This window comes from Phyllobates terribilis, unplaced genomic scaffold, assembly GCF_046119375.1.
Source record: "Phyllobates terribilis strain yellow unplaced genomic scaffold, ASM4611937v1 Scaffold_2__4_contigs__length_985480577, whole genome shotgun sequence".
Classification (NCBI taxonomy): domain Eukaryota; kingdom Metazoa; phylum Chordata; class Amphibia; order Anura; family Dendrobatidae; genus Phyllobates; species Phyllobates terribilis.
Window position 1 is genome coordinate 877,927,554 of NW_027362762.1, and position 14,636 is coordinate 877,942,189.

Sequence of the window (14,636 nt, forward strand, 5' to 3'; positions counted from 1 at the left end):
TTTTGGTACAGATAAGATATGGATAGATAGATAGATAGATAAAGTCAGAGGGATAGATAGTGGGATAGATGGAGGAATAGATTAATAGAGGGATGGATAGATGGAGAGATAGATGAATGGATGGATGGAGGAATGGATGGATGGAGGGAGGGATGGATGGATGGAGGAATAGATGGATGGAGGAATAGATGGATGGAGGAATAGATGGATGGAGGAATAGATGGATGGAGGAATAGATGGATGGAGGAATAGATGGATGGATGGAGGAATGGAGAGATAGGTAGATACAGGGATGGATGGATGGATGGATAAATATATGGATAGATAGATGATAGCCACATGGATGGATAGCTGGAGGGATAGATGAAAGGATGGATAGATAGAGGAATAAATGAAAGGATAGATGAACGGATAGAGGGATGGATAGATAGATAGATGAATACATGGAGGGATAGAGAATGATAGACAGATGACAGCTACAGACAGAAAATAGTACATTGCACATATCACATGTTTTTTTTCCCCAATTTAAAAAAAAATGCAAGTTTGGAATCGCCGTAATTGTATCGATTTGGAGAATCACGTTGGCAGGTTATTTTTACTATACAATGAACACCGTGAATACAACCCAAAAAACAATGGCGTAATATATTTTTCAACATATAACCCCATTTGGAATTTTTCTCCAATGTTCAGCATATGATAAAATGAATGTTATCATTCAAAACTACAAAGCAGAAAAGGAAGCCCTCATACAGCTAGGTCGATGGAGAAAGAAAAGTTATGGCTTTTGGAAAAAGGAAAAAAAGAAAACGCAAAAACATAAAAATTGATAACAGATAATGTCATCTGCACCTCTACTGATGCAATCTGTTGTGCCCTAGCTGAAAAAAAATAAAATACATTTTAAAAAATTAAATTAATAAAATCAGTTTCATGTCAAAGCACTTGCCAAGCCTCTAGCACTATTCCCCTCCCAACCGCAACTTCCTCTGCTTGCTTGACTGACAGCACACTGGCTTGACTACACATTCAATGAGCCGACACTCATGCGAAGGAAGGTGGGGCTGGGACAGGAGGTGGCGGGGACTTTGGAAGTGCTTTGACACTCCCAGAGCACTTTAGCCTCATATGGGTGAAAATTATTTTTCGGTCAGGGAGCAACTGATTAAATGACGTCATCTACACTTTTATGGAGAGAGCAACATGACCAGTTTTGGGGAGGGGTGGATTCCCTTTCAGTCCGGAAGCACACAAAAGCACAAAGCAAATACATTTACAAAATGTTTATACCGATTAAAAAAAAACACAAAAAATTTCACAAAATTCTTTTATTTTTATGTACATTTTTTTTCTTCAAATGACATAGAACTTTCTTCTTTTATACAATCTACAGTCTAACAACATATACAGATACAATGTGCCTACAGTACATGCGGATTTCAGACAAATTACATTCAGAGCACTGTGGATTTATATGAAAAATAGGAGAAGTGTCCATTTTATGTGCCGATTCCAAGCAGATAAATAATACAAAAAAAAAATCGAACATTTTGTAGCCATTATAAAAGTTATTACAGTGAACGCTTCTAATTGATTCAGTACCTGAATGAGTAAACGCAATCTATTCTGTTCACATTCAACACCAGCAGTATCGGATACAGTTTAATATCACATTGTGATTGCCGATCACCACACAGAGATCCAGAGGAACCACATTGGCTTTGTTTAGGTTGCAGTACATTGGTCAGTGCTAAGGAGACAGCAACACTATAGAAAGATAGCGAGGATAGGAGATGCATTTCAGCATGTGAAAAACAAGAAAAAAATGCAAAAAAAATTTTGGAATACAGTTCACGACATCTGATATTGTTCTATTTTTGCATAGGTTACACAATCTATTTTAACAGAACTGCCGCTCTCTAAAAGCCAAAGTACTACACTAAAATGGATGGGTCTACACACAAGCCCCACTGTCTTATCTGCCCATGTAGCCAGTTTGCTAGGATGGCGACAATTGCATATTTTTTCCAGAATGTCAGATTTGATTATTCTGTCCATAATCAAAGTCAAAATGACTGGAGCTTGATACTAGGGCTTGTGTGCCTTTCTTTCATGTTGAAAAATGTTTTCTTCGACTGGGATGGGGGGGGGGGGGGTTAATTAATAGTATTTGGTACAAGTAAAATCTGAAAAATTCAGCTTATCGGTCAGTTTATACAATTGTGTGTGTCCATCCCATTGGCTCACAAATAAATTGAGGACCAGTCTATGATGCGTCTGTGGCAAAATATTAATTGATAGGCGATCTGAAGATAGACCATCAATGTGTGATCGGTGGAAACTGGTGACCAAGTTGAATAGACCATCAATAGATTTTCCTGAAGATCCCCTTCAGATGTGATCTGCGCTAAAGGCAAGTTTGCCATTGTTTATTTTTAAATTAATTAATAGCTAAAAAAATGTATTTTAAATTTTTTTACTGTCAGACAACCCTTTTAAGATTTAGACAACATCATAAAAAAAGAGAGAAAACAACCCTCATGAGTCCAAAGATGTTTTTTAAAAAAAATGAGAGTAGGTCATTTGCCGTGGCTATAGTAAATCCATTTAAGGGTGCTGGATAAATTAAAAACAAACACTCGTTTGTCGAGTTAAACCATTTTAAAATTGTTCTCAGCAGCACATCTTCATGTGGGTCTAGGACGCGTGCTGCCGAGCAGAACACGCGCTCAGAATAATCTAGTACTGATCGTTCAGTGACTACGGGACATCTAAACAGGCTATTAAATGACATGTAAGCTGATAAACGTTCATTTTTCGGTTGTGATTGTGTAATGCAAACGTACCCCAAGTATAGACTTTTTTCCCTTTATCCAAGTCTCAGGGACCACTGATGAGGGGTAGGTTTAGTAGGAGACAACCCCTTTTAGATTTTTTTTTGTGATGCCATTTTAGCTCAATTAACATACAATAAACACCTTTTACAGTAACATACAGTATATCACGCCAGCACTTACCAGTGTTCAATCCACCTTCACAGAAGTGTCCTGGTAAACATGAAGGGTCATATCACGTCAAGTGTGATGCATAATTTGCATCATCTGCAAACTTGATGCCCAGATCTGGGCACATTGTATACCTTTACCTAGATGAACAGTATCCAACACATACACCCATGTGTAATATAGCATTTGTATGGATAAAGGCCTTTAAGCCCTGGCTGGAATATCAGGTCCGGTGAAAGTAATTCAGGTATGTGTTTATCTGCATATACTAAGGGATTATGACCAATAAAAAAGGCATTCTTAACCTTATAAAAAGCTTTAATCTACTCACGTTTAGTATTTTTTTTTAAAGTAATATAAAAAGTCCCATTCCCATGCATTCTTGTGGATGTATTACAAGAAAATGTTTGTATAAATGAACGTTACAGTTCACTAAAAGGACCAGCACTTGCCATACAAAGTACTTTTTTATCTGGTGGAAATGCTGCTGTTCTCCTGAATCTGGTGCGTTTTTGTTTTCTTTCACTGCGCCTCTCCATTCCTAATATATGGCCTCATATTCTCTGTACGTAAATCTAGTCTTGTAAGTCAAAAGGAATGTGGTCTTCAATAGGGATAAGCGGACCCATGGAAGTTCGGGTTTGTCAGGTTCAACCTTATTTAGTCCAAAATTCAGTTCTGGTACCAGAACTCTACCCAGGCTTTAACCAGAACCCGAACCCCATAGAAGTCAATGGGGGACCCAAACTTTGGTGTTATATAATGGTCATAGTTCTCCCTTTCTCTAAACCACAAAATGGACAACGGTGGAAATTAGTGTTCGGAGTTCACCATGTCCGGTACGAACACCAAACTTTGCAGTTCGGGTTCGTGCATCACTAGCCCACAATTCTTCTAAATGTGTGTCTTCTTGAGAATCACGTTCGATTGGCTAACAAGACTACATTAACCCCTTTCCCCAGTGACAAATTTCATTATTTCATCCCTTTCTTCCAAGTGCTATAACTTTTTGATTTTTCCATCAACATACCCCTATAAAAAATTTGGCAGAAAGGATTCCCCATTTCAGTGAGATTATGATGATACATAGACTTTTTTTTCTATTTAAGCAGTGAAAAAAAAAAAAAAAAAAAAGATTTTTTTTGTCTCACCGCTTTCTTTTCTCACTTTAGTTTTTATTCCTCTTAAGGAGACTTAAACCTACGATCCTTTAATTACGTATACTATATACTGTAGCATTGGAGTAAATCTCAGCCTCTTATGGAGCACAGCCTGTGGCCGAGCTTCACAGGGCCACCAAGATGTCAGGTACAGGGGCTTTCATCAGCCCCCGCTGCCATGTGAACCCATTGAGACACGCAATCGCATCGCAGGGGGCTGATGAGAGCCGGTGCGTGTAAGCAACTGCGCCATTTCAGATGATTAGAGCAATGTTTAAATGGTTAACAGCAGCGATCGGTGCTTTGCTCCGGCTGCTGTTAACCATTTAACCCCTCAATTTGCATTAGGGGTTAATGTACAAAGAAGGGGCCATATCTCAGAAATGGAAAAACTGAGGAAAAAAAGAAACACAACGCCAGAGTCAGGAGAACAGTGGCATTTACAAAAGGTAGAAAAATTACACATTTAGAACAAGTGACAGGTCCTCTTTAAAAGGTTTATTCCCATCTCATCCCAAGTTATCGAATATTGCACCTTCACTCCATTCAATGCCTATAAGACTGCCAAAGGTGTAGTGCTATGGTAACTAGCAGTTCCACTGACAAAAGTGCCCACTTGCTAACATAGGAATAACTCTTACAAAGTGAAAGGTTTCCTTAAAGGGATTGTCCAGGCATACTCTTTTGACACTGGCATAGAGATGTAACAGTGTGCGTGATGGTACAACTGCCAGGACGACTTTCTGATTACCAGAATGTGTTGTCCTTATATTTGGATGCAGACTGATCCATGATACGTGCTTGGTGTAAGCAACGTTACCACCCACCGTAGTGTCTCTGTGGGAGAACATGCCCAGATAACCCAATAAAGATTGGGCAACTGAAGTATCGGAAGTTTCTGAACTTTCACATTGAGTTTTGCTTTTGGACAGTTGTGACATATAAAGCCAGTGATGGCTCGGAAAAACTTAGTGCCTCATTTTTGAAAAGACGCTTTGATAAATCTGCCCCTTAGTGTTACCATTCTCACGAATTATACCCCAGACTTGTTTTGCAATGTTTTTTTTAGATAGGTCTGACTGGAAAAAAATATCTGTGATATGAAACGTCACAAACTGACTGCTGGTAAGCTGCGTTTAGGCCTGTGTTCAGCCATCTGAGACTGACTGGCTGCTAAGGAAATCCTGCCTAACATTCATAGCAACCAATCTACCTTTGATCACACAGCTCATAAGAATTGCCTTTGCATAGGGGGAAAGGGCAAGAAGGCTGAACATGAGTCAGGTTATGTTCATGGGCCACGAGACATCCATGCAATACCTTCAAAATATGCGAGCAAAATCTACGATGGGGTGCACTTAATGACCCCAAACATGCTCGAAAATCAAAATTATTTCTGTAATGCTTGAATGGGATTTTGTACAAGAACCACACTATGGCAAAACGTCACTAAGGGCTGAGGTGAGCAAATACTGGAATTACAAATTTTCAAGAAATAGATCTAGTGTGAAAACCATCACACGGTCCCTGAGGAAAATTGATTTGTATATATAGGATTTTAACCAACCAAAGTACGTAAATATCAGTTTGGAAACGATTCCTTTCAAGTAAATATCCTCAATATCCTCGCCACCCCGCACCTTTGTGTGCATTATCTGCCGTACAGGAGCCATCTTTCAGCAGTTTGATGGCCACAGGGTTTTGCCCCAGTTGTAAAAAGTGAAAAAAGCAATTTTTAAAAATTAGCACATAGGAAAAGTGAAAGTCCGGCTCTTATCAACCAATCAGATAGTGGCTTTCATTTTGCAACTTGATCTAGAAAAATGGCAACTGAATTTGGATTGGTCACCTGCCATTACGCAATGAAGGCAATTTGACTACTGCAGTAGGAACCCGCAAGAATAAATTCCCAGAGTGGGACCGTATTTTTGATACATTGGCAATATTTGTAAATTATTTTTTTGCATGTTAGATGACATGGCTGTGAATGGTAGCACAATCTCTAAATAGTGTGCAGCTCATTATTGCACCACATATGCCCTAGACCACTTGTACAGTACATGAGATGTCCTTCAGGTATATTCTGGGACTAAAGGAGGGCACAAAAGACCCCCCCACCTCTCGCCAAATATTATCAATATAAATTAAAGGTGTTTTTATGCCAATGCTAACTTTTTATAAAGTAGGCTTAACTTAGCAAGAGGGCCATAAGCTTTGCCTAGCGCTGCCCAACAGATTCACTTGCTCCACAAAACTGGCGTACATTTCAGCCACTACTGCATGGGTTCCTGAAAGATGCACCAAAGTCATTAAGCAAAATGCGTCGTCAGAAAAAGACCCACTGACTAAATAAGGTTTTTGTATTAAGATGTATTTTTAAAAAATAAAAATAAAAAAATTTGGCAATGGAAAATAATAAAAAAAAAAAAAAAACTAATTTTGGAATTTTCACACTAGCCACTGGAGCTATTTTAGATTCATATTTCCGGTCTTTTTAGGAAGAGTTTACAGCAGTTTCCTTATCCTCAGAGGCAGGATTACACTTCTTTACCCAGCAGATAACACAGGATCAACTAGTCACAATAGGTGGACTCTGCTCCCTTCATAATGAACCTCTGCACACGATCATTAGATGCTTCAATACATAATATAGAGTCAGAGTCCATTCATTGTTGCTAATGTACATGTGAACTTCCTGAAAGAATGGTATATAATTGCCCCAGAGGCAGGTGTAAAAATTACAAAAATTTCAAATTTTTATTTTTTAATAAAGATTGCGGCATGAAAAAAAAAAAAAACCTGACCAAAATCTTAAAAAAAAAAAAAAGCATTTAAATGAAAACTTGAATTAAACAATAGGTAATTTTCTGACAACACATTCCCTTCAAGTACCACTCAAGTTTAGTGCATAGAACCCCAGTGGACTCTGGATCAAGACTAGATTACAATACAATAATCTTAACTCCATTTTTTCCCCATTTACCCCACACAGAAAATGCTTTCTTGATTCATGAACCCAATTATACAAACAGGAAACCAAAATCGCCTCAACAGAAGGTTACCACCCTAGAAGGGCAGATTCCTACTTCAACCATCACTTTTAAAAATCAGCCCCCCTGGTCATTCTTGGTGCAAAATAATTTCAGTTGTGACCGAAATTTGTAAATTATCACCCTTTTGCCTGCTCCCGTATCCCACTTTAGATTTTACCTGCACGAAAAACCTGCAGCCTTTCTGCGGAAGGGATGTGTAAGCGTCCAGTTATAAAACCCGGACAATATTTAACGTGCACACCAACACTGCAGACAAAAGCAATAAGGCATGATCAGAACAGCCAAGACTTGCGGTGTCACAAATTTCATTCTTCAAATGGCTTTTAGAGGCTACTGTGGACAAAGGTGTGGTCACTGACAACATAATGCGGCCATTGTGGACAAAGCTGTGGTCACTGACAACATACTAATACCAGAGACACAGAAAGTTAAAAAAAAAAAAAAAACACAAACCTATCACAGCATTTTTGAGCGTCAGGCGTGGCGTGCACACAGGGGGGCTGGCGCAATTTCGGTCTTAAGTAGAGCTCAGTAGGATAAAACAGGCAGTAAATAAATATTGGAACGTCAGATCCTGCAGCTGTAATAAAGATGACCTGAAGGCAAAAACCTAAATTAAATAACATAATAAATGTTAAGTGGAAATCAGCACCAGAAACACGTTTTATAAAGCAGATCCCGTGACCCCTGATGTGGGGAAGCCTCCATGAACGAGCGTTGCAGGTCTCCCGCGTCTTCTGTACGCAGCTCCCACCCGCTGATCTTGCATATTCATGCAGGAGGTTTGGTTAAGTAGTTTAGTGCTCCTGTATAAAGCTCGTGAACAGTGGTTTGAACTTTTGATTTGTGACTACGACCTACTTATTTATGGACACACGATGCAACGTGCTCATAGAAAATAAAGCCATTTTGTTCAAATGAATACATACAAAAAAAGTCTGCGCGTCTCCATTTACACTTCCGGAGGTACATCCTTGCTTGCTGTTGGCTGTGGCACCTGATAGACTGTCTCGTCCACTGCACACGTCCCTGGCGTCACTTTTGGCGTGTCATATAGTACCTGTGCGGATGAGGAACTGTCTGTCCTAGACACTAGCTTGTTATAAGTCCCCACTAGGACAGGTGCCTGGCTTCCTGCCCCTTTAAAAGTAGAAGTTGACGGCAAGCACATGGTCCCGGCAGGATGCGCCGACATTTCCATGATGATTGGCGTAGCATATTCCGGCCCACTGGTCGGCAGCGGCTCCGCGTAGGCATGGTAAATGTCCTTGTCTGGAGAGTTGTAGGAATCCAGATCGGCATACCCACCTTCTTTACTCTCCTCTGGTTTGAAGGTTGATCTCTGATGCAAGGTGCCAACTGCTCCCCCCACAAGGGGCTGGGCGTATTCTGAAAAATTAAGGCGTTTAAGGTTTTATTTATAAAAGAACATGCATCATTTAGTGAAAGTAAAAGCCTGTTCACATCACTTGGGCCACACATTCGTGACATCAAATGTTCTGTAAAATCCCTGGAAATTTGGAATTTAGACATACCCCCAACAGAACCATTAAAGGGGTATTCCCACCTCCAATAGCCTATCCCAATATGTAGTAGGTATAATAATATTAGCAAATACCTTCAATAAGAAATGTAGTATAGTTCTTCTGATTTGCTATGTTGCTTACCCCATGTGCAGGGCATTGCAGTAGGTTAGGTATCCATGGTTCCGACTACTCATATAGTGACAGTTGTTAGTGGTTGTAACCATGGATCTTTAAACTACTGCAATGCCCTGCATATGGGGTAATCGACATAGCGAATCAGAAGAACTATATTACATTTCTAATTGGAGGTATCTGCTACTATTATTATTACACACTTACTACATATTGGGATAGGAGGTGGGAATAGCAGTTTAACTAAATCACTTTGTGCTCCGTCTAGCACCAACTGCAGAGGTAGATGAAGGGACGGTATTGTGCATAGCAGGCACAACACTATGAATAATTGTTGTAAGCCGGCAATCCCACAGCGCTGCTGCACCTTCCACCGGCCGAATGCCAAGCACAAGGAAGAATGAAGACAATGGAGGGGCGGATATCAACAGGACTCCACGCTACGAGAGGGAACCAGCCGGATCGGATCAAGATAACGATTTATTGAACACTACGCGTTTCAGGTGAATACTACTGTATGAAGGGTCCCTGTATGTATGAGTCCCTGAAAAGCGCAGTGTTCAACAAATCGCTATTTGGATCCGATCGGGCTGGTTCCCTCACTAGTAGAGTGGCACCCTGATGATATCAGACCCTCCACTGTCTTCATTCTTCCTCATATGAAGAACACAGTGCCTCAGTCTGACTCATTATAGTTCCCACGGGGGCAGGTCTGAAACCTGTTATTTTGGGTGTTCATGCAGAACCAATGAAGGAATCATCAACGTCATGTGAACAGGCCCTAACAAGAACATAATGAAAATAGTATTTGTCATGATTTGAATGCAATTTATTTCCTTCCCATGTGAAAACATTGATCTTTTCTTCCTAAGGATTCACAAGTTAAGGACTTGGGTGGGATAATTACTATGCAAACATAGAATAAATGTGACCAGCCATTTGCAACAGTTCCCATACAGAGCGGTTGAGGCCATGTTGCAGTAATCTGGTAATTGCTGGCTCGAGGCCACAATACAGGCAACTGGAAGCCGCACATGGCTATTCAGAAGAGCAATCCCACAAGATGGCCAGAAGCCTGGAAATCTAATTACCACTTTTGCTCCAATTCTCCTTTATTCCCATTTTCGAATTCCATATCGAATGACATATAATTAGTGATGAGCGAGCACTAAAATGCTCGGGTTCTCATTGCTCGGGTCGAGCACATTGGAATACTCGGGTGCTCGACCCGAGCAACGAGCCCAATGTAAGTCTATGGGAAACTCGAGCATTTTTCAGGCGGCTCCCCCCGGCGGTCTGCAGAGGGCCTAAAAATTGCCCAAATTGATAGGAACAGTGCTCAAATGACATGGAAACAGCATGGGGAAGACCCCAGTAAGCATTTCTGACCCCCAGATCATTGCTGTCAACAACGTTGTCAGGAGTATTACACCACTTTACAGACTCACAATAAGGCTGTGTGCCCACGATGCGTTTTTAATGCGTTTCCGCAGCGTTTTTGCAGCTGCGGAAACGCATTAAAAACGCATGGTAGAAGGGCAGCAATGTTCCCCAATGATAATCCGCATGTGCTGTGCCCATGCTGCGGATTTTTCCGCAGCGTTTATGCTGCGCTCAAAAATTCGCAGCATGTCCATTAATTTTGCGGAAATGCGGCGTTTTCGCCGCCATTGACTTGCATTGGAACGCGCCAATAAAGCAAGACTGTATTTGTACTTGCGTTATTGGCGGGTTCTAATGCGCGGATGGTACCCGGGTGTAGAGGAGAGGAGACTCTCCTTCACACCCAGGTAACATTAAAAGCTGTAAAAACAAGAATAAAATAAAAAATAAAGATATATTCACCTTCTGACGGCCCCCGGTCTCCTTCCCTCTGCTTGCGTGCAAGACTGAAGGACCTGAGGTGATGTCACAGTCATGTGACCGCAGGCCCTTCAGCGCAATGTCTCGCTATATCCCGGCAGCCAGGAACAAGCCAGGAGCGAACGCGGCAGCACACGCCGGGGCATCGGAGGGTAAGTATAGCTTTATTTTTTTATTTTTAAACATTCTTTTACGGTCACACTATATAAATCCATGCCGGTTGCATGGATTTATATAGTGTGACCTAGTTGTCAAGCACTTTCCAGGTCATGCTAAAATCGCCTGGAAAGCGCTTGTCAATCCGCATGCGGAAACGCATGTGAATCCACATGTATTCCGCAGGAAAAACGCATGTACAATCCGCATGCGTTTTTTTCTGCCAGGGAGATGCAGAAATTTTCTGCTTCATTTCTGCACCGTGGGCACATAGCCTAAAACATACAAAAACGAAACCAAAATTGATTTTCCTGGGACATATGTTAAGGAACATCCTTTCCAGGGTAATGACTTTTATATAAGGCAAAATAAATAACAAAAAACAAAAATACTCCTCCACACCTTGGGCTAAGTTCACACGTAGCAATTTTGATGCGTTTTTGCACTTTTGCATTGCTTTCAACCAAGACAAATGCATTCACCAGGAAATGTAATTTTAACATTTTCCAACCTTATCTGGCCATGTGGTGTGTGACACATCAGACACCTGCATACAGTGCTGAAAAGACATGGGAACAGCATGGGGAAGACCTCTGGAAGCATCTCTGACTCCCAGGTCACTGCCTAAAAGTGTGCCCATCATAAGTGATCCTTGGCGCATGCGAAGATGCCTCCCGCCATGCACCTGTCGTTGCAGACTGGCAACAATCACCGTCTACGTCCTTGTCCCACTGCAGCGTTCAGTTGTCCCTACCCCATTCCTTGGAATGCAAGCACAAGCATGCAGCCAGCCACCCACCCACAGGATGCAATACTATACTGCCAAGTTTTTGACAGCTGCTTGTACTTGAAATGTGGCCTTTTAGGCTCGTGGAGGCGGAAGCTTTTCATAACCTCATGCCAGCAGCGACCGGGTGTCCATACTCTGTCCCCAGCCGCCACTATATTTCCCGGTATCGCCTCCGCCTTCCACAAGCACGGGTCCCACAACATTACCCGTGCCCTCCCCAGTGCACTTACTGGGAAGGACCGCCTAACCACAAACACGTGGACAGGTGAATGTGGCCAGGGACGGTACGGAGCCAGTCCACAACTTTTTTTTGCTGAGAGTTGTATTTAGCTCGGTGAAAGGACTGGCATAGAGGGAAACCGTATCTACCCTGCGCGTCATTTCTCCCAGGAAGTCCTCTAAAGCTGCTTGCACTTGAAATGTGGCCTGAACATTACTGCTGGTACTTTTCTGTGGGAATTAGCTTGCCTCCTACCAGCCTGGAGTATTTCCAGCAAACTATGGTACGACGCCATGGTATTAGCACTGCCCCCAGTACCAGTAGCGAAGCCATCCCCAATTTCCTTCTCAGGAATTTTATTTGGTAGACTGAGTGGCTATACATTTTCTCACAAAGAAGCTGAAGATAGAGTGGCAGTAGGTGCAAGTTTCTCCAGCCTGTTAGATATTAGAGGGTGAACGGCAGCACATAGGATCAGTGGTTAGCAATGAAGCCTTGCAGCGCTGGGATCCTGGGTTCAAATCCCAGCAAGGACAACATCTGCAAGGACTTTGTATGTTCTCCTCGTGTTTGCGTGTGTTTCCTCCTCAATAAAAAAGCAGCCATAGAGTGTCCGGGAACCTTCCCACACATTTTTCTTAGCCAGGACTGCTTCTCGGCAGGGTTGGACGGTCCCACCAGAGAATCCTCTGGTGACCCTTGGCTTCTACCTCAGGAGAGTTCATGATAGCACTAACTTTGCAGCTGCTATGGGGCTCTTGAGCGGGTGAGAAAGGCGAGTCCTCAGAATAAAATCCTCTGGTGGGCACAATGTTTTTCAACTGAAACAGCTTCTTAGTGGGAGTTGTATTTCACCACAGCCATATTCTTTAGCTCGGTGAAGGGACTGGCATAGAGGGAAACCGTATCTACCCCGGCTGTCATTTCTCCATCACCAGGTTCCGCCCATTGTCACACACGACCATGCCTGGCTGTATATTCAGCGGTGAGAGCCACAGATCAGGCTGCTGTGTTACAGCTTTCAACAACTCTGCAGCGCTGGGCGGTTTGTCAATTAAGCATGTTATCTTCAGCACAGCCTGTTGCCGCTTGGCCAAGGCAGTGCTGCAATGCTGTCAGCTTGTGACTGATGTGGTCATTTCAGAGATGGAGGAGGAGGAGCATGAGCTGAACAATAGGATTACATTGAGGTTAAATTGATGACACTGTTTTTTATACTAAAGAAAGATCCTATTTTGTTTTTTTTACGTTATTTTTTTTAAGACACATGCATTCACCGGCAAATGTCATTTTAACATTTTACTACCTTATCTGGCAATGTGGTGTGTGACACATCATCAGACACATCCTGTTTTATTTATGATGGAGGGACTCTGAAAGTCATAAAGCCTATTTTTATAGGGACATCAGACGGCCCTTACTATTCTTAAAAGGCCAGCAGTCGGCCCTAGCTATTGTTAGAGAGCCATCAGCCGGCTATGCTTTGTTGTTCCCATTATTAACAAGTGGGTCTCCTATACTGTTATTGCGTATCCAGTGACAGCAAGGGCTGCCAAAAATTTGGACGCAACCCAATACCCCTTTGAAGAGACATAGAGGAGGGTCTCAGTAAAAAAAAATGTTCCCATTATAAAGGAGCGGGTCTCCTATAGTGGTAATGCCCATGCTGTGACTGCAAGGGCTGCCAAAATTTGGGAAAAACCCCACTAAGAATTTAAAGACACATAGAGCAGGGCCACAGTAATGACAAATTCCCATTAGAAAGGAGAGAGTTTCCCATAGCGTTGGCCTATGCAGTCAATGCAAGGGCTGCCAAAAATTTGGAGGAACTTCAATGCCCCTTGGAAGAGACGTGGAGGAGGGCCTCATAAAAAAATATTCCCATTAGAAAGGAGCGGGCCTCCTATACTTGTAATGCCCATGCACTAAGTGTATGGACTGACAAACATTTACCCCTGGGGGGTATACATGAACATACTGTATAAAACATTGTTTTTACGGGCATCATAAACAGCCTTTAAAAAAATTATGTGGGTGTTGCATCACGGACCACGGTCACCCTGGTGATATGGTGGTGGAGGATGAGGAGAAGGAGGAGGACAAGAGCAAATAGCCTAAATCAGGAAGCGAATACCCATGTGTGGGTGTGAAAAGGTGCATGGGAATACACCTCCCAAGAAAAGACACTGGATTTGAGTTTATGTTATTCTGCTATCATTCGGTGGTGTTGCGAAGTCTGGCCCAATCCAGCCCTTGTTCATTTTTATAAGAGTCAGCCTGTCAGCATTTTCAGTTGACAGGTGGATGCGCTGATCAGTTATAATTCCACCAGCAGCACTAAAAACCCGCTCTGATAAAACGCTGGCGGCAAGGCAGGCCAGGACCGCCAAGGCATAGAGAGCCAGTTCATTCCACGTATCCAGCTTGGATACCCAATAATTATAAGGCACAGTGGAATTACGGAGGACGTTGGTACGGTCGGCAAGGTACTCCCTGAGCATCTTCCCAAACTTTGCACTCCTTGTGAGAGTACCCCACGCCTCAGGGCTTGTGCGATGGGAGGGGCTGAGACAACTCTCCCAGAACTTTGACAGTGCTCCCCTGCCTCTGCTGGATTGAAGTTGTGTCTCTCTCGCCTGTAGTCCTTGTTTGTCCAACGAAGTGTGCCCTCTGCCGCCTTCGTTTTCAGATGGGAATTTTTTTAATAGTTCCGCAACAAGGGCCTTCT

The 14,636-nt window shown here is 42.4% G+C and overlaps 1 protein-coding gene across 1 annotated transcript in view; it reads right to left on the reverse strand.

Annotated features, from left to right (window-relative positions):
* Positions 1–1,316: 1,316 nt before the first annotated feature.
* DCBLD2 (discoidin, CUB and LCCL domain containing 2) overlaps positions 1,317–14,636 on the reverse strand; it is a 90,742-nt gene continuing 77,422 nt past the window's right edge. The window contains exon 15 of the mRNA XM_073668107.1: positions 1,317–8,610. Coding sequence (XP_073524208.1) covers positions 8,174–8,610 — 437 coding nt within the window. The 3' untranslated portion in view covers positions 1,317–8,173. The remainder of the gene's footprint in view (positions 8,611–14,636) is intronic.